At 41.6% G+C, this 20,584-nt stretch overlaps 1 protein-coding gene across 1 annotated transcript; it reads left to right on the forward strand.

Moving 5' to 3' along the window:
• The first annotated feature begins 5,843 nt into the window (after positions 1–5,843).
• On the forward strand, positions 5,844–11,190 carry LOC131316137 (serine/threonine-protein phosphatase 7 long form homolog). Its single transcript, XM_058345413.1, has 6 exons — positions 5,844–5,955; positions 9,155–9,662; positions 9,889–10,135; positions 10,260–10,347; positions 10,565–10,966; positions 11,056–11,190. Exons 2-5 carry the CDS (start codon positions 9,524–9,526, stop codon positions 10,877–10,879), a joined length of 789 nt encoding a protein of 262 aa, XP_058201396.1. The 5' UTR covers positions 5,844–5,955; positions 9,155–9,523; the 3' UTR covers positions 10,880–10,966; positions 11,056–11,190.
• Positions 11,191–20,584: the final 9,394 nt, after the last annotated feature.

Genomic DNA, 20,584 nt, shown 5'->3' on the forward strand with positions numbered 1-20,584 from the left:
TAAAAAAGAAAAAGAAAACACATCTGAGTACAACTTCTTGCTTTGCTGCCAGCCCAAGAGCATTTGGGCCGAAATAGAAAACCATACCCTCATAGACTCGACTTGGACATAGGCGCAACCATCTCAATCCGAATCAAGCATGGAAGCTCAGAATTTGTGGGAAGATATGGAACAATAGCCAGCAGAGAATCCGAATGAGTGGGATCAAATCCGAACCTCTATCCGACAAATGGAAGAACGGATTGACAATCAGTTGGCCCAGTTGATGCTCATCATAACCAGGGTTGCCAGACAACTTCCACCTCCACAAAACCCAGAAACTCCCCTCGAAAATAACCATGAAAAAGAAGTCTTGGGAGGACATCTGTGAGGCTTTTGTGGCCCAGTTTGATTATAACATCCAATTTGAGGTCACCTCCCGAGAATTGGAATCAATGAAAATGGAACCGAAGGAATCTTTCGTGGACTTTGTCCGAAGCTGGAGAGTAAAGACTGTTCAGATGAAGGAAAAACCCTCTGAGAAAGATCAAATTCAGACGATTGTCCGAAATCTCCAACCCGCACTTGCCAAGCACATGACCCTAGCTCAAGCCTTTTCCGACTTCAAGACATTCTTCGAAATAGGCCTGGCTGTCGAAGAAGCTGTTCAATTGGGCATTCTCAAAAAAGCTGTCACTGACTCCGTCACAGGGTCCAAGACCTAAGCGGCAACGGAAACATCTCGTGAGGAGAATTTTGAGTGCAGTAAAGTCAATCCATGAATGGAATTTCTCACGAGTCCGGAAAGTTTTTAGATTTCAAGTCGAGTCTTCCTCAAGTCAATTTCGAATCAGTTTGTACCTCGAGTCTTTTATTCATTCGTGTCTGTATGTTTTCAAATTCAAGTTTGTAAGTCAAAAGAAGAAGAAAAAAAACCAAAAAGAAAGTCAGTTTCGTAGTCCTGAACTACGTTATGACATGATTCCTTCGCAAAAGGGATACGTAGGCAGCCTCTTCCGGAGGTTCAGTCACACAAAAGGTTTGCAAAATTCAAACTGGGGTATTTTCAAAATCAATGGGTTGTCATCAGTACCCTGGGGCACGGTTCATGGTCAAAATCCTCGTGAAAATCCTAATGAGCATCATCGCAACTTGATTGTGGGGCATGCTTGTCATTTTTTTTCGAACCCTCAAGTGGTTAAGCTCCTCGTCCAATCAAGATTAGCGTTGAAGAGTTTTTCTTGTCTTTCAAGTCATCTAGGCCTTGTCCAAATTCACACAAGATCATTCGTCTAGTCAAGTCATATTTTGAGGCTCTAACTCGTGAGAGAAATTCCAATACATGGAAGAACCCGCGCTTGTGCTCATGATAAAACTGGTTACCGAAACTATTAGTGGAATCAAGGAAGAAGATCAGATTTGAGGTCCATCACTCACTGGGGCACATCATACCAATGTCATTAGTCGTAACAAACATACAGACTGGGGCATGAATACTCAAAACTCAAGCCCTGACCAAAGTCAAACTCAAACCAACTCTAGCTCAAGCCCTAGCTCCAGCTCAAACCTAGTTTCCATCCAAAGACAAACTCCAGCCTGAATCACAAGGTCCTGAAAATACTAGTCCACTGGCCAAAGACAGTAAAGCAAAAAAGATACCAAGGCGTGTCCCTTGTTTTTCAAAAAATAAAAATAAAATATTATTGTCATCATTGTCAAGTGTCTGAACTCAACCAAATGGGGCATGATTCAAATTATTCCAATCATATCTTATCCCTTCAAGACAAATTAACCTGTCTCGAAGTTCAATCGCATTTTATCCCTTCAAGACAAACTAACTTGTCTCGTTGGATGGCACCCCTCGAGGTTTAATCGCATTTAAATTCCTTCGAGACAAACTAGCTTGTCTCGTCGATTTACATCTTTCTCTTCCAGAGCATGGCGTCAATTACAACATTTTCACCCACTGAGACAAAGCAATCAATGGGTGCTCCACAATCAATCTATCTTGTCAATTATTTGCTTGCATATTTTTTATGCATTTTACAGCATGCATGTTTGCATTTGCCCCAAAGAACTATGCTGGTTTGATCCCTACAAACAGGGTACGTAGGCAGCTCAGAAGAGCACGACCTCATGTTTCGAATGCTTGTACATCTTTACTTGCATTTGATTTTGAATTAAGGTTTTAGTAGTGCTCGAATTGGGCTGTCTTAATCTTTGGACGTCACTCGCATCTAGACATGATGCCGAGCACCGTCCAAAGAAGGGCAACTGTAGACACCCTAATTTAGACCTATTAATTATCCTTAATTTGTGCCCTCGAGGCTCCTTGATGATGAAATTGAATCAAAGCATGCCTTGGACGAGCTTGAACGATGCTTCTTGGTCTTTTTCTAAACTAAAACACATTTTTTTCCATCACCTTGAGAATAAAATGGGCACACATTTCAGTGTATAAAATTTCCTTGAATGAAACCAACTAGGTTAGAAAGAGGACTTAACGAGCTTTCCAACACTTTGAAAAACACCCAAATCCGAGTTTGGGAGTGTCTGTGGCGCCCTTCTGAAGTTGGGCAGACACTCTTGAGCAATCGGGACCACTCTTGAGTGCTTGGGACCACTCTTGAGGGCTCAGGACCACTTCTGAGCGCTCGGGAGCTCTATCACAGCATGTGATGAGCTTGACCATTGACCATGGCTTTTTCAGACCTTTTTCAGTCCATTCAACGTTCAACTTGGTCCTGCCTGAGTATTCGGATAGTGCAGAAGAATAATGATGCCATTTTTCCCCCCAAAACTATTTTCTTTTCATTTTTGATTTTATTTTCAAGTTAAAAACCTAATTTTGGCTTGCCTATAAATACCCTCATGTTCTACCTTGCAAGAGGCACGGAAAATCAGTCTCTCCCTCGCCCTTTTGCAGCCAAAAATCAGCCTCTCAAACTCTTTTAAAACAACCTCCATTTTTTAAGAAAAATCACCAATTCTCAAGGAAAATCTCTAAGAGAAATGGAGGCCTAAATCCCCTCTTTTCAAACTGTTTTCTAACTATTCTCAAGTACCAAAATCAGTCCAAGAAGCCAAGTTCAAGTCAAGCAAAGGTATAAACGCCTTCATAATCCACTGTTTTCAAACTTCTGAGGGGGATCAAGGGCTCATGCCAGTTCCTCATACTGGTTGTGAGCTCATTTGATCTTAGTTTAACTACATGAGCAAGAAGAGCAAAAAAAAACAAAACATTTCTGGGCACTGTGTTCACTCCCGAGCACTCGGGACAATTCCTAAGCGCTCAGGAGTGCTGCTACCACCAAAATTATGTTTTGTCACCAAACATTGCTTTTCCTGTATTTCAATAAATTCTGGGTGTGCACTAGTCTTTTCAGAGCCCAATTAGGTTTATTTTCAGTTGCAAGGAAGCAATGTTTGGATGGTTAAGACAAGTTCTTAACTGTTTAAACACTTTGCTGAGCACTGGTGTGCATTAATAGCTTTATGTTTCTGTTTTTAGCTTCAGAATATACTTGTCTAACCAAAATTTGCAAGATGAGGTAGCAGAACTCCTGAGCGCTCAGGAGTATGATCCCGAGTGCTCGGAAGTGTTCTTAGTGACATATCTTCATTTTTAAGTCATTTTACATCTTGTATCATTTCATCAATATACACTGTATCCTAACACATGCATACACCTTCTACTTGGTATACCTATGGATACCTGCTAATTGTTTAATGAAACAAAATGCTTTTGTTAAAATCCCACAGACATTGAGTAGGGATCGACTTCGTGTCGGGCGAGGGGGGTGCCGTAAAACCCTTCCCTTCTCGTAACATGACTTCCGAACCCAAAACAATCTTTGGTTTTCAATTTCAACAATTATTTCTCGGATGGCGGACCATAAATCCGGGTGGCGACTCTTTCAATTTTTCAAATCCGGGCGGGTATCCCATAGGCTTGTATACTGCTAATTCCAATGGCGCTTCTTCTCCCTCTCTCCTCTACTCTGCTCTCCTCCCTCTCTACGATCTCTTAGGTCCCCCCCCCCCTCGCGTTAGCCGAGATAGTTCAACAAACGCCGTCAAACACCGACAACAATCCGTCTCTGACTTGCTGGCCGTTCACCGTATGTATCTCTCTCTCTTCGGCTCTCTCTGTGCTTTCTTTGCATACTCTACCCTCTACTATTTTGCTTACAAGCATTTATGGAGAGGAGTAAGGAAGAAAATCCTAGGGCATTAATCCCCAGTCCACACGTGAGATGGGTGATCTTCTGCAGTTGTAAAAAAGCGACCAAATCGATAGGAGAGAGGAAATTCGACACATCAATGCCTAGGTTTACACCCACATAGGGTTCATCCCTCTTCCGTTGTTGCTTAATTCTGCAAATTCTACATATCAAACCCATAAAAGTTTAGCAATTCATACACCACTTTATAAGCACATCTCTAGATTTTAGGGAATTATCTGAAATGGGTTTGGGGCTATTTTCCTGGTATGAACCTTGTCATGAAATCGAAACCATAACTCTCCTCATGCACATTATGCACCAAAAGATTATGAATGTATGTGTATCTAGTGACTTTCTGAAATGGGTTTGTGGTCGTTTATCTATTTTCACCCCCGCATAGGGTTCATTTCTCTCATGTTGCTGCCTAAACTACCCAAATGTTGCAATGCAACTCAGGCCCCGTTCCAGAAACCTTCTTAAAAAATAAGCAGCTTATTTCACATTTTCAAACTCAAAAATAAAGAAAATGAAAAATAATTTTTTAATTTTTTTTGCGTCATATAAAAGATCTCATCGAGATCTTCCAAACAAGATCCATATTGCATATTTTTAGATTTCAATAAGTCCATAATTTTTTTAGCTTGAAATTGCCTTCTTAAAAAATAAGGGTTTTTCTTTAGTTCTGGAACGGAGCCTCACACCCACAACAATATGGCAAGTATTTGTTTGTCCATAACTCAGGTTTCCAAGCTAGTTTATGAACGCCTCGAACAATTCTTGGAAACCAATTCCACCGTCCTCTAGTAAACCCAATTAAAGCCGGAGCCGACACAAGTTCTGGACTGACACCACATAATTGGAGATTCTTCTGAACTGGGATTGTGGTTGTTTACCTGGTACCAACCAAATTATGAAATCAGACCCATAATACTTGAGCACTTTTGATACCCAATTTCTATAAAGATGAGAATTTGTGAAGTGGGTTCGTGGTTGTATATATCTAAATTTTGAAATTAGGCCCATAGCAATTTAGCACTTTATACACCCAAATTGTTCACATAAAGGATAGTAAATCAATTTTCTGACTTTCTGTGAAGTGGGTTTGTGGCTTTTTTACATGGTAGGAGAGTGGAGTCTGCAGTGAGGAGGAGCAAGAGGAGGGAGAAAATGCCGGTGAGGCTTTGGTGAAATGAAAAAATACGTGCTATAGATTGGTGAAAGCTACGGAGGGTTTTGTTTTTTAACACAGTCAAACCAATTCCAATTTGAATAATAAACTTAGGTCCAGTCAACAACAGTAGAACTCTACTTGGATCCACGGCAATAAAATTCCTTTTTTGAATCGTGCTCCGTCCTAAATCGTTATCGTCAAGTTCTTTGCACGTAAAGTGGATTTGTTTTCAAACAACTTTGTTTGTTACTGTGTGCTGATTTACATATCTTTTTCTTATGTTCCAATCCTAAGTTATTCTTTTTCGGTTTTCATTTCTCTTTTCCCTTTTATGAATGGTTGAGAAAAGTTTTTTGCACCTTAAATTGAGTAGGCGCAAAATCCCTTGTTCAAGTCTTTGTAAATTTGCCTATATATTGTTTAGTAATAATATGTCGAAATTGACAATTAATCTAAAATATAGGTCATACTATGGACCTCAACCTTAATGAGCTTCGTAGTCCTGACCCGGGGCCCAGAGATGGGTTAATTCTACGTTTACAATAGTAGCACCGCTCTCGAGAAGTTTGGGAAGCTGATGTAAGTGACATTTGGATAATGTACGTATTTCATAAACTTTAGTGTAAATTTGTCAATCTAACCTATGAATTACCAATTTATTTTTGTAATGCCCCGAATTTTGGGAACGTTAAATAAACAATTTTTCATTGAAAACTAAATAGAGTCTGGCTCAATATTACATCATAAACCTTACAAAAGTACTTTTATTCAAATAAGGGAGGGAACTAGGGTTCCTATTTACTGCTCCGGCTGTTCCTCCATCCTGGCCAGCTCCTCGGCTCCTCGGCTTCCAAGGTGAAGAGTTCACTCTGTTCATCTATAAAATCTGACACATTATACCAGCGTCGCCACCAATATAATATGTCAGGGTCACCAAAGGTAACATCGTGAGCTACAAAAGCTCAATAGAGTAACCCATACCCACTAACCCTTAACTTACGAACAAATGATCATAAATTCCATGATTTCCACATAGTGCATACATATTCGGCAAAATAATTAACAATGACACATCCGCATTTACTATTCAACTAACGTTGGTGTCCATGATTTTTTGAGTTTCTCCTACGCGACTCCTCGTAGACCGTGTTACCATTTTCCACATTCATAACCATATCAACATTTTCAAAATCATTTTTAACACACCCAACCTCGGTTCCGCCATTCCGGTCTCTCGAGTATCCTCACAATGGTTTCGCCGCACCAGGTTCCCATTGGCACACTTTGCATGGGCTCCTCTCCGCAGATAACCAAGCCACACACCCAGCCTTCGTTCCACTGTTTCGGTCTCCTGAGTATCCTCACAATGGTTCCTCCACTCCGGGTTCCCATTGGCACACAAAACACACACCATACAATGGGCTACCACGTCTGGCCACATTGCGGTTTCCAAAACATTCACCTTTTCAAAACACGCCTTTTCATTAACCATACCCTAGGTGTCATGTTTCTACTTTCTCAATTTTTGTGTCTCGTTTTCATGCAACGACTCCGCGGTAGGACTTTTCACATACGTAATCACAAATCATTCATTGTAATCTTGAAACTAAACTAGCAAGATCATCCAACTCTATATTTTTCTATCATGCTCATATCACAACTTAAAGCATAACGCCACATGTATGGACGCCATTGGAGTGATAATCACTTATGCTTTAGCACACCACTAGACAAGTAATTCTAACAATCATGTATACATGCTCATAACCATCATAAGATCAAAATATGAATACTTCTAAACAAGCGATAAGTTTCTATCTATCAAAATCCATTCTTTCCTCTTTTGTGGGAAGTTCAAAACAACATATGTTTATTGAAGTAAAAGTCGGTTATTCAACATGCTCATACTTCCATTAGCTAAGTAAGTTGTTAACTATCATGCATTTCAAACCTTATAGGTGATAGATAACCTTATATACAGGAAAATCTACTTATACCTCCAACATACGGTTCTACATTAAACGTAGAGTTAGTGGACAAGGGACTCTACCTTTCTTCTTGGCGGTTGGTCGGTTTTGAGAATAGGTCATCGGTTTTGCGAATCGGCGGCATAACGGCTCTAAAGTACTTCGAAAGGAAGAGAGATGGATTTTCTCTTCCTAGAAACAACTTTGCTAACTAAACTAGGCTACTTTAAATATCTAGGGGTGGTTTTTGGAGGTGGTTTGGTGGTAGCTCTCAAGAACTTCAAGAAACTTAAAGAAACTTGAACTTTGGAACTAAGAAAGTTTAGAATTTCTAGAGAGAAGTTGGAGCAAGGAGTGAAGGTGTGAGTTTAAGCTTGAAGTGAGCTTGCTATTTATAAGAAAGGCATGTCTTTCTCCCTCTCCCACCCGAAATATCTCTCTCTCTCTCTCTCTCTCTCTCTCTCTCTCTCTATATATATATATATATATATATATATATATATCTTTGATTTTTTTTTTCACTTGTCAAGCTTGATTGAAAGCTTAAAAGGTTAGGTTAAGGGTTGCTTGTACATCTCCCACCTAGTTCTAGGCTTGTATGGCTAGATTTAGTACTTCTAGGGTTGGTTTGGAAAGATCTTATGGAAGAAAGTAGGGTTTGTACAAAGATTTAGTGATTAAAAGAACATAAAAGGACAATGGGAGATAGATTTTGCTTGGAGGAGTGTATAACCATAGATTGTAAGGGTGTATGAAGATTATGGAAGATCAAGACAAGGTACACTTCAAATCTCTCCCTTACTCTTCTCTCTCTTCTCTCTCTCCCTCTCTCGGCTACTCTCTCTCTCTCTCTCTCGTACTAGGTGTGAGTATATATATGTATGACCAAGTATATATACATAAATAAAGAAGTACATAATGTACTATCTAATCTACTAAGATTTCCAAGTATCCAATAAAAAATTATAAGGTCAAGATTTCCTAATAAACTAATCTAATAAGCACATGATCCTATTACATTATTATCTTAGAGTACCTTAGTACACATATCTATATATAACAATATCTTTAGAAAATCTAGGGCAATAGATTTATAAGGTACATAGACATATTATTATTATTATTTTTTAAAGATAAAATCATATGAAAAATCTAGGAAGTGATTATTTAATAAAATCCTAGTACTTGTTGGTAGACTAACCTGATTATCTAAGGGGTAAAGTTTACCCTAGCATGTATTGACCAATGGTTAAAGGGGTGAGGTAATATATTCTAGAATAATACCTTGAAAGGACTAAAGTCCTTTAAGCAAGTTTATATACATCTATGAAGTACATATGACTATATATAATCTTATATATGTACTTTAACAAATCTAGAATGGTACCTTTGGTGGAAAAATCTAGGTTTCCTATTGTCCAATGGATAAAAGTTTCCCTAACTTTTATTGTCCAATGGGCAAAGGTTCATTTAGGGTTAGGAGAAGATAACTAGGTGAATTGGTAGTTAAGTTTCTCCAACTAATTGGTTAGAAACTAACAACATTGGCCAAGTAGGATCTCTAGCCAAGAAATATAATTTTAATATCCTATCTCAATTATAAAGAAAATATATTAGTACTTTTATAAGCTCACTTGTCTTTAAAAAATGACTAGGTTGTTTGGCGTGAGGTAAATCTAATTTTGTAAGTCTCAAGTCTAATTATGATGGATTTAAAAGAAATTATAAAGTTAACCAAGAATAAATAAAGGTTTTTGAATAAAATAACGAGATTTTTTATTCACTAAAAATCGGAGTTATTACAATTTTAGTGCACGCGGCCTGTGGATTCAAAAAAAGTCAGAGTTCGTAGTGCCAAGAAAAGTATACGAGCATTGCCATGGCCGTCACCCCCAGTTTTAGAGTTGATACGACGTGCCCGTTTAGAGGGCCTTTTTTCATTGCTGTTTGTGTCCGTGGATTGGGGTCTCATTACGGCACTTTTGGAGCGATGGCGGCCTAAGGCACACACGTTCCACTTGTGGCCTGGTGAGTCCACAATCACGCTACAAGATGTTGAGGTTTTGTTAGGCATTCCGGTTGAAGGTAAACCTGTGACTAGAAATACAAACTTGAAGCCTCATGATTTGTGTAAACGTCTATTGGGGGAACAACCTACAGAAGAGTTGGACATAAATGGGATGAAGGTCAAGGCCAGCTGGTTAAGTGATAAGTTCACTGGCCAGGTAGAGGAAGGGGCTGACCCAGAGGTTGTTGCGCGCCGTGCATGTGGCTACTTGTTGTTGCTTATGGGGGAAACTATATTTGCTGACCACTCAAGTATTTTGCAATCGTTTGTAGAAAATATTTCAAATGTTCAATGTAGGGCTTTTATATTTGCTTCCATCTGTGATTTGAAAGGTAACCAAATGAAATAAAGTGGACAAATTATTTGGGTTTTTATGACTTCATGATACTTATATGTAGTGGTTGTTTTTAATTTTTGTATAGTCTGTTAAGAACTTTCCTCATATTTCCTATGATTGTGTGTTCATCTTCCACATAGGGGGATATGTGCACTTGGCTAACCTAGAACATTTGGAGAACTTTGATGAAGCTGGGGCGTATAGTTGGGGCAGTGGTGCTCTTGCCAATCTCTACCATAACCTATGCCATGGTTGTAAGGCTGGCACAAAACAGATTACAGGCTTCTTCATACTGTTGCAGGTTTGGGCTTGGGAGTGGTTGCCCTATTTTGCCCCAGGACGATTAGGGAAGCGTGCTCCGAAGGCTGGTGCTCCACTTATTAGACGGTAACTTCACTTCAAATTTAAGCACAAAAGAGTTAAAAAATTAATTTTGTTCAAAACTTAACATTTGTATTATTTTTGTTGGATATTCCGTTCTTTCTTTATGTTGAACTTGTACAGTTCTCAGGTGGGACGATGCATTTCATTCCCCTAACTTGTCGACCCATCTCGTAGGCGCTTACAGGTACCACCTTGACATCCAGAGACCGGATGAGGTACATACGCAAGTTTGCTTCAATACCTCTACTCTTGAACTATTTTCATGACCATTTGTCTCCCTTCTTTACAAAACATGTTGATTGCATTGAATTGCTTAAAAATTAATACCTTTACTCGTTAATTGTTTTCATGACCATCTTTCTCCCTTCTTTACAAAACATGTTGATTGCATTGAACTGCTTCGATGTATTTTTTGAACATATATTTTTGCAGGTCATTTGGACCCCATATAGTGAGGAGCTCCTTGAGTCTCTACCAGAATATTGTCGGGCTGGCAGAGCTATTTGGCGGGCTACTATTCCCCTAATATATTATGTTGTTTGTCAATATCACCAGCCCGAGCGAGTCATGTGCCAATTTGGTTTCTGCCAATGCATCCCCCCACCGTCTCACTCTTTAGATCTGCCACACAGTAAAACCCTTCAAAGTGGTGCGTTAGATTGGGTCTTGAAGTACCGAATAATTATAGAAGTTTGGAATAATAGACTTAATCTAGTCGTACCGCCGGGTGATATTGACTTAGTTTAATACCCCTTAGACGACCCTTACACGGCTCGGTATGATAGGATTACCAGGCGTTGTATTGGCCGTGTTGGTTGTGGTGTAGATGGAGTGGTAAGAACAATTAACTTCAACTTTGTCCTTTCCATATGTACGTCACTACGAAATTCATCAAATAACATGTGTTAATGTTTCATTTGCAGACTCGTTGTCTTAAGGCCCTCAATATGCTGGGGGTCCCCGCCCCTTACCGAGATGTTGCTTTGGCGGGGCTTATGCACATGGGCATGTTCGAAAAGTTTTTGCGCCTTTAACCCCCACAACACGGTGTTTTTAAGGGCAACCAAGAGTTGTGTCAGCAAGGTGAGGGCTTATTAGAGGAAGAACGCCAACCACAAAAGGATGCAGCTAGCCACAGACATGACCATCCTCATGTGGAACACCCCGATGATAATAGTTCAATTCCACTACATGCACCACCACCACCACCACCACATGAACCTAGTTTTTCTCCTCTCCCACATTTTGCCTCGTTTGTGATGAGTCCGTCTATTTTTGACTCTCCAGTAGTTGAACCGACAGGTGGCGGTGGTTCGTTGTCTCAGACTTGTTCACATTCAAAGGTACCTTGGGAGCAATTAGAAGTGGTTGAATTTGGTGCAAGTACATTCAGTCATGATAGTTTGGTGCAGGCAAAGAGGAGGAGGATTGATGAGAGTAGCTTAGGGGATGTAGGGGGGTCGGTTGGAGATGGAGAAATCACTCAACGAGGTTTGGACACCCAAGACTTGCACGTTGACCCGCAGCACGGGGTAGAGGTAGAGTTGGATTTTGTGTCAAATAATGATGTTCAGGATGATGAGGTTGAGGAAGAGGCGGACTTTCAGGATTCAGTCGTAGGGGGAGACATAAAGGGTGGAGGAGAGGTCACTCAGTTGACTACTAAGACCCTTGTTGTTGCCCAACGTAGGAGTAAGCGGCATAGAAAGAAGCCACGTTGTGGTACGGGTGGCACAATGTGCAAGGATGGAGGGGGAAAGACTAAGCGGGCTTGCCACTAAAGGTAGGGTATGTGCATATTATGCCATAGGTTTTTTTGTTTAATATAGATAACGTTAGTACTTTTTGCTGAAGATGGAGATATGATTTTATTGGTAATGTTGGTGGAACTGAATTTAAGTTTATGTTCTGATAACACTCCTTTTCTTGACATGAAAGACATGTAGGTAGGCAAATTAGTTTTTAGAGATTTTTTTCTTTTTGCAAATGTGTTATCATGTGGAGGCTCGGTAGCTACTGATGTCCTTATATTTGTACTTTTGACTGATGTTGGATGTTGAGTATAATTAAGGCTCCTACTACTTTTCTAAAGAGCAATGTCTGAATATAATGGATGGGCGTGTTCGTATCCGACATGCCGAAATAGGAAATGGATGGGTATTGATTTATTGTAAAGCATGGTGCTTTGTTTGTTTTGGCAAGTAGGTATTATGTATTGAATGGGTTGAATGGTTCCAGTAGAGGCGGACTATTGCTTTTTCAATATTATGGTCAATGGCAAGTAGGCCAATGGGTTTGAATGATGCCACTGATTTTGGATTGATTTGTGAGACAATGGAAAGTAGGTATATGCATTGAATATTATGTGTTGAAACTGATTTTTTTTGTTGAAACTAGGGTTGTAAACGAACCGAATCGAGCCGAACCCTGTTAAGTTCGGCTCGCGTTCGTTAAGGTATGAGTTCGGCTCGGGTTCGGCTCGAGTTCGATTCGAGCCTGAACAACTTGGCTCGAGTTCGGCTCGTTAAAATTTTTCAAGGCTCGGGTTCGGCTCGGTTGGGTTCGTTAAGATACTAGTCTGGCTCAAGTTCGGCTTGGATTCGGCTCGGGTTCGATTCGAACTTGAACATTTTGGCTCAAGTTTGGCTCGTTAAACTCAAATGAATCGAGCCGAGCCGAATCTAAGCTCGAATTGAGCTCGTCAAGACTTAGGTTTGATTCGATTCAGCTCATTAAACTCAAGCGAACCCAAACTCTTTCATTGATCGTATAGAATTTGGGAGAAAAATAAGTATTGAATTATATATACAACCTTAAAAAATTTTACATTTTCAAATAGACCCCTATTGAATTATTAATTAAATTTAAGTATAGGTTCGCGAACCTAACCGAGCCGAATACCATTAGGCTCAGGTTCGGCTCATTTACCGAACGAGCCTAGAATTGAGGTTCAGGTTCAGTTCGTTTAGCAGACGAATCGAACTCGAACGAGCTCTTACCGAACCGAGCCTCGAACAGTTCGCGAATGGCTCAGTTCATTTACAGCCCTAGTTGAAACTGTGTTGAAGCATGTATATACAAGTACGCCAATGTGTAGACTGTTTTTATGTTTTTTATTTTGGAAAAAATGTGAAACTGTTTGTTTGGCCAAGAAGTGAGTGTAGGCTGAATGATAGAAAACACATACTGCGATGATCCACATTGTCACAGCCCGAATCATTCTTTTTGTTTTGTTGTTTTAGTTTACTTTTCAGCTTTTACCCTCTTATGATTTACAAAAAATCATATATTGGGTCTTTGATGTAGATTTTTGTGGACTTTTGGTTGTTTTAAGCCATTTTGGACCCATCTAGTTGAGCTCCGGTCCCAAGTTCAAGCCTCTATCGAAGCTGTCCCCGTGAAGGGGAAAGCCCTTCAAAAGAAGAATTTGAAGCAATGATAATTAGGATAGCTAAAATGGAGAAGTTAGCGAAAATGGAAACAGAAAAAGTAGAACTGGAGTTGGCTTTAACTGAAAGCGAAGATCAACTTAAAGCAAGTACTGCCTATTATTTTTTACTGTAGATCCTCAAAAGATGAATTAGTAGTAACCACACCTTCCTGGTAGGTCCTTGGGACTGCTATTAGTATCAAGAGCCCTTGATTCTTCATTTTTTAGTTTTTGGCCTATGGACCTTTAAACGTTTTTGAACTTTTGGATTCTGCCAATTTATATTGGGAGAAGTAATGATTGGATGTGCTTACTGCTACTCTGGTTTTACTTGTTGGAGGAGGATATCCGTCTCCACTAAATTATCATTTTTTCCCAAAATCCTAATGCACATACGTACTTCTTTTATTTTTGCATTTGTAAATTTTGTGTGAAACTTTTGTGACCTATCGATTTGTCTCGACGAGAGGAATCGAGAAAGTAAAAAATTTGAATCGAAACTCAAAATTTTTTGAATAAAGACAAATGCGAGTCAAAAAAATAATTTTTGGGAACTTATTCTTTTGTCTTTAAAAAAAATTACAGTATTCGTTTCAACTAAATTTTTTATACTTGTTTGATTCCTCTCGCTGAGACGAATCAACAAAAAATTGACGCAAAACTAAGAAACGCAAAAAAAAAAATTGGTATAAATACAAACAATAAATTACTATTTCACTTTTAAAGCTCAATCTACCCTAAGGACCGAACCGGCCTATGAAAAGACTGCTTGTTCCCAAATGAATGTTGTCAGGCCGTATTGGCCTGACTGGACTACCTGATCCGAATCTTGTCAAGCCGTAAGGGTAGAGCCATTTGAAATGGCGCTATCCTTATGGAGTGGAGCCATTTTAAGTGGCGCTACCATTATTGAGTGGAGGTCCCAATGGAATCTTGCAGGCCGTACGGGTAGAGCCATTTGAAGTGGCTCTACCAAAGTAGGTCAAATACGGGTAGAGGCATTTGAAGTGGCTCTACCAAAGTAGATCCATTTGACGTGGCGCTATCCTTATAGAGTAGAGTCATTTCAAGTGGCGCTACCATATTGGGTGGAGGTCCCGATGGAATCTTGTGCAGGCTATACGGGTAGAGCCATTTGAAGTGGCGCTACCTAAGAAGAGCCATTTCAAGAGGTGCTACCCTGATTGGGCCCATGCACGAACCAGCCCAGTTTGACTCGAATCTTGCCAGCCATCAATGTGCACTAGCAATGTCTTCAGTAAAGCTACTTAGATAGGCGTTACTTGACTGAACAAAATGCCAAGTCCCTATAAATCATTTATGTCAACTCCAGAGCAAATTTAGACACAACTGAACTACAAATTTCTTCTTCCATAAAAAATGAGCGGTTCAAACCCTATGTACGTATTGGTTTACATATGTGGGCATGTTGTCCAACAACCAAATGGCCCGTCCTACGTCGGTGGTAGGACAATCCCCTTATCAATTGTGACAGGGATAACTCTTAACTACTAGCAAGAGATGATCTGGAATGCAGTGGGTATGCTGGCAACAGTGATGAAAATAACATACCCATTCCCAATTATGAGCTATCCTCATGCAACATACCAATACGCGGCAGTTGATGTCGTGGATGATAGTAGCATCGGAATTATTTTGATATATCTGATAAAATCACCGGCTACACCCCCGTTTTGTTCACGGAAACGATGGATGCCATAGGTAGCCAAGTAAATGAAAGTGTCGTTCACCATCGTTCGAGTCATTGGTTGCAACGACAATCGCGGCCAAATATTTCGCAACACCGACGAAATGACAACACTTTCATTCAAAATAAGGAGAATTTTGAAGACGTTGATGAGGAACGTATCATACATGAGGAAGTACACGATGGCATTACAGACATTGGAGCATTTGAGATGCATATTAGAGACATTGACGAGGCTTCGCAGAGCTCGAAGGAAGATGTTGATGCAGGATTAGAGATTGATGAAGGCGAACAAGACCCAATAGGGATGTTCGAAAAGCCATCCACCATGATGACACAAGACACATGGACCAACCTCGTCGACCCTAGTCCACCAATGCCAACGAGTAGTCATGTTGGGTGGGACGGGAGGTCTGAGCTTTTCGAGGGACAGGTATTTTTTAAAGATAACTCTCCCACTTTATATTTCATCATACATTCCATACGTAAAATGTGGTATTCATTGAAAACATTGCATTCTCTTACCTTTATCGATTTTTTTTTCCGCAGATGTTCTTTTCGAAGCTTAAGGTTAAAAATACAGTAAAAAAATATAGCATGGACAGGAATTATGTGGCAAAGACAGAACAGTCCACAACCCGTTTGTTGGTCTACAAATGCGCAAACCAAAACCCATGCTCGTGGCGACTTCGAGCAATAAGGAAGCTAGATCAGGATGTTTGGAAAATTACGGGATATGCAGGACCCCACAGCTGCTTGGCTTTCAATGTCACCACAAATCATCAGATGCTCGACGCTCGCTACATTGCAAAAATGATTATGTCAACCGTGGAAGCAGACCCAAGTACGAAGGTCAAGGTTTTTCAAACAATGGTAAAAGATAAGTGCGACAGTTACTACCCATCGTATGCAAAGACATGGGCTGCAAAGCAAATAGCTATAGCAGCCATTTACGGTGACTAGGAAGAATCATTTGCGGAACTCCCTCAATACCTGGAAGCTATTAAAAAGAGGAATCCGGGTACTCAAACCCATATCATAACAAAGGAGACAGTCAGACTGGGACATGTTATATTTAATGATGTGTTTTAGGCTTTCGGACCCGCCATTGAAGGATTCAAGCATTGTTGCCCAGTAATTAGTGTTGATGGTACTTTTTTGACAAGAAAAGATAAGGGAACGTTGCTTGTTGCTGTAAGTCAGGATGCTTGTACACACCCCAATCTGATTTCCCGATCGTTTTACTTCGTTTTTCGGTTTCTTGTTTCCCCGATGATGAATCAAGTCGAAAACAGTCTTGAGAACATGGAATGACTTGAGTTTGGCGTGTGTGGAACCCATCCTTAGCCCTGAAAACCTTTGAATCCAAACCTGGGCCTCAGGTTTTACAGTCGCGCGATGCACTAGAACCCTCGCGCGATGCTTTGCTTGCCTGGTGGTGGTCAAAGTCAAGGTTTTGACTATTGACCCTCGCGGGGTTTAGCTTGACACTCGCGCGATTGTCTCACTGTCTCGCGCGATGGTCAACACCTGTCATTTTCACCCGGATTGCGTGGTGATCAGAGGGCTACAGGCCTATGTGACCCCGTTGCATCGACTGAACAGCGTTCTGGGGGGCTCCCCTTGCACCACCTCTACCCCATTCTCCCATCACCTTTGCCACCCCACTTCTCCACCAAGCAATTGTGACCAGCCTTGTTGGCTGGTTGCATGGCCTTGCCTAGCCACCAACCAACTTCTCCTTCTATAAGTACCCCACCCCACCCCCCTCCCCCCCCCCCCCCCCCCCATGCTTCATCTTAAAGGGTTACCAATATTTCCTCAAGAAAGAAGAAGGAAAAAGTTTAAACACAAGCACCCCATATTGCACTCACTCCCACATAATCACTATCCAAGCCTCACCACTTCATTCAAGCCATCTCCAAGACACTCAAGCAAAGGTATAATACCTTTCTGCTTACTGTTCGAACCCCTGAGGGGGGCTGGCAGGGTCAAGGCTGGTAATCAATACCAGTTCTGGCCCTAAAGCTAGCAAGGTTTCAAGAGCCGTTGCCCAGCACTCCCTCGCGCGATGGTCCCGCTCACTCGCGCGACAGTTCTGTTTGCACGAGATTGGACCACGTGAGGAAGGGATGCTGGTCTTTAAGTTTATTGTCACGTTCATAGTCACTTTCAAATCGTTTTTCTTGAAGTATTAGCTCACTGCTTTGCATGTTAAAAATCATAGTTTAGCTTAGTTTACAACTTCACTTGGTTCAGAATGCTCTTGGGATGCTCTTGAACATGTCTCAGAGCCCTAAGCATGCGAAGCAATTCCTGAAAGTCCAGTCAAAACAATCGCGCGCGTGTCTCACTCCCTCGCGCGATGGTTCTCTAATTTCCAGGGACTGCCCTTGCATGAGCAGCTTGGCCTTGGCCTCAGTTTAGTCGCCCCCACTGTTTAGGGGTTGTGTTTCTAAAATATTTCCATCTGTTGTAATATTATTTACTTTCAAGTTCATATAAACTGCTTGGCTTGCACCTGGGTGAGCACTGGTCCTTCCAGAGCCCAGAAGGGGGTAAAATTCAAACTATTGGTGGGACATCAACACTCGCGCGAGTGTATGGAATTGTCACGCGACGGTGTACTTGCATGCAGATGGATTCTCGCATGCAAGCTGGCCGTTTGTTCGTGCCAAAGTCATACACAGCACTGTCCTGATGTTTGATCGATATTTTGAACTTCATTCCATTTATTACTTGTTATCTCGCCCATCCACGCCATATCTATCACATCCTGCAAAACGTGTTACAGTATTAAAATCCTCGATAAACTGTTCCCCCGCCCTACTTGGCTAAAAATTGATTAATGAAACAGAATTGCAAACAAACTCTTTTTCGCAAGTGCCTAAGTAGAGACCGATCTCCGGATTGGGCGAGAGGGGTGCCATAAAACCCTTCCCCTCTCGTAACCTAGCTCCCGAACCCAGATATGGTTATGACGGATTGGTTCCTTAAATTTTTTCAAATCAATCAGCGCGGCAAGTGCTTCGAAATACGGTTCCTTGGATGTCAGACCTTCAAACCCGAGTGGCGACTCTGTATTTTGCGAGCGCTTGCTTCCCTGCTCGCGCTTGCTTCCCCGCTCGCGCTCCCTCGATCTGGGCCCGTTGCATTTTGGAATCCGAAAATTCCAAAGGGCACGCTGCCCACAGTGGCGACTCTGCTGGGGATCGAACCAATAGTGGTCTATACTTAGATTTTAATACACTTGAGAACAATCCCACAAAAGTTTGTCAAAACGGTGAACTTCGCGCTGCCGAAGGTTGGAATGGTGATCTAACGGTACCTCGTGTCCGGCCAATCCGATCTGGGGCTTTTCCGGTTGTTCTCTTGTGTAGTTTCTTCTAAGCTTTGACTAAATAAAGTGAGCCAAATTTGAAAGGGCATTCGCGAAATTGCAATTCTGTTTCATTAAATCAAACTTTTTAGCATTCTCATTTGCATCGATGTGGGATAAGCCTCGTTGGATCGTTTTGGCAATCCGGCACGGTTTACCGGAGCCCGGGGACCCCGAATGACCAACAACCTCCGACGATGATGGGTCATTCTACTGTTTGACTGTTGTTCTGTGATTACGCGGGCAATGGGAGGTATATCTTTGGCCCTAGTCCGAGGAACCCGTTACAAGCCAAAACCAGCCTTTGCATATACAAAGCACTAGAACTCTCCAAAATAGGACAGGTACCTGCAGGGTAAGATCAACTTGCATCTAACCCCATATATTGTCTACATGTTACTGCTTTCCCTATCGCATGCACTGTACATACATACCGTTTTGCGTAGGGGCATGTTTAGGGCGGCTTCTAGGTTGTCTCTCTCTTTCGAGCCTGTCTTATGCTTATTAGGACACTGCTAAGCCCGATGAAGAGTCTTGCATCTCGATGGTGCACGTTGCTAATTTTCAAAGTCCTTAGATCAGCGAGACTTTGGGAAATCAAATCTTTTTAAGTCCTTGGCTCATGCCCAATTGAAGTTTCAACCAAAAATAAGGAACCACAAAGTATGGATGTAGTGTCACTGGCACTACCTAGGTTGAAGTGCGAAGTCACTATACACCGCGGCGTTCAAGGTTAAGGTGCCATGTCATCAATACTGAGTTGTTCCGAATTCAAAGTTGAAACTTCAAAAACGGAATAGTCAAAGGCTTAGACTGTTTTGACATCTCTTAGTGTTAGCCAATCTGTTCAAGGGACACATCTCGAAAAGAAAACCGAGGATTTTGGCAGTGTCCGAACATCATGAGACAAACTCGTCTGTAGTCTTAGAGTCTAGGGGCGACACCGACGACGATGGCTGTGTTATCACTTTAAGTCTTTTGTTTAGAATAAGGTTGCTGCAGGATCCTTATCAAACCTTTTCTTACAGCAAAGCAAAACAGGATTCTGAACCATTGCGCTGCCAAGGAAAGTATCAAGACAGAAAGCCAAACCCACTTGGGAACGTCTGCATCAGAATTCGGTTCAAAGGCTAGTCAGGTTGCCAGCTCAGTCAGTCACAACGGAAGACTCTCCGTGTTCCCTGTTGGCCGCCTTACAGTCAGGATCACCGTCAGTTATCCAGGAAATTGAATCTCCGGCGTCACCAACCTCTTCGTCCTCGTCAAGTCCATCCGAAACCTCCATTATGGCAGATCATCCGCAACCACTAAGTCTTGAAGCCATGCTCATGAACATTCAGAACAGCATCGCCATCATGCAGCAAAGGGGTGCTCAGACTGATGCAAATCTCACTAGGCTCAATGACCTTGTCAACACTCGTCTTCCGCCAGCTGCAGAAGCGAGAGGCGAGGTCGATGAGGATGACCATGCGGAGCCAATCTTTGTTGAAGACCCCAACCATGTAGGGAGGATTATAATCCAGCCTAACCCGAGAAAGGTTTGCCCGGAAGCAGCAAACCTGAATCTTGTTGTTGCAAGACCCATTCTGGATCCTAACATGACTGCTCTCATGGCAAAGATCGTCAAGCTGGAGGAATCTGTGTCCAAGTCCGAGAAGATCAGTGCCGGGGGAATTGACCTAGATCGCCTCTGTTTGTATCCCAATGCCAAGCTCCCCGACAAGTTCAAGATGCCTGATCTCGCCAAGTTTGATGGGAGCGGCGACCCAAAGACTCACCTTTATGGCTATCATGCTGCCATGAAGCTCTTGGCTATTGAACCTGAGGCCATGTCCCAGCTATTCCCTCAGGCTCTTTCGGGACCTGCTTTTCACTGGTTTTTGTCACTCGACATCGCCAAAAGGAGGACGTGGGAAGACATCGGTGCTGCGTTTA

The sequence above is a fragment of the Rhododendron vialii genome, chromosome 2a, assembly GCF_030253575.1.
Source record: "Rhododendron vialii isolate Sample 1 chromosome 2a, ASM3025357v1".
Lineage (NCBI taxonomy): Eukaryota > Viridiplantae > Streptophyta > Magnoliopsida > Ericales > Ericaceae > Rhododendron > Rhododendron vialii.

Excerpts from the sequence above, each read along its gene's own strand:
- LOC131316137 (XM_058345413.1), top strand. The coding sequence starts at position 9,524 with ATGAAGGTCAAGGCCAGCTGGTTAAGTGATAAGTTCACTGGCCAGGTA. Across the intron at positions 10,136-10,259 it reads GGTGCTCCACTTATTAGACG|GTGGGACGATGCATTTCATT; the intron begins GTAACTTCACTT and ends TACAGTTCTCAG. Across the intron at positions 10,348-10,564 it reads ACATCCAGAGACCGGATGAG|GTCATTTGGACCCCATATAG; the intron begins GTACATACGCAA and ends ATATTTTTGCAG.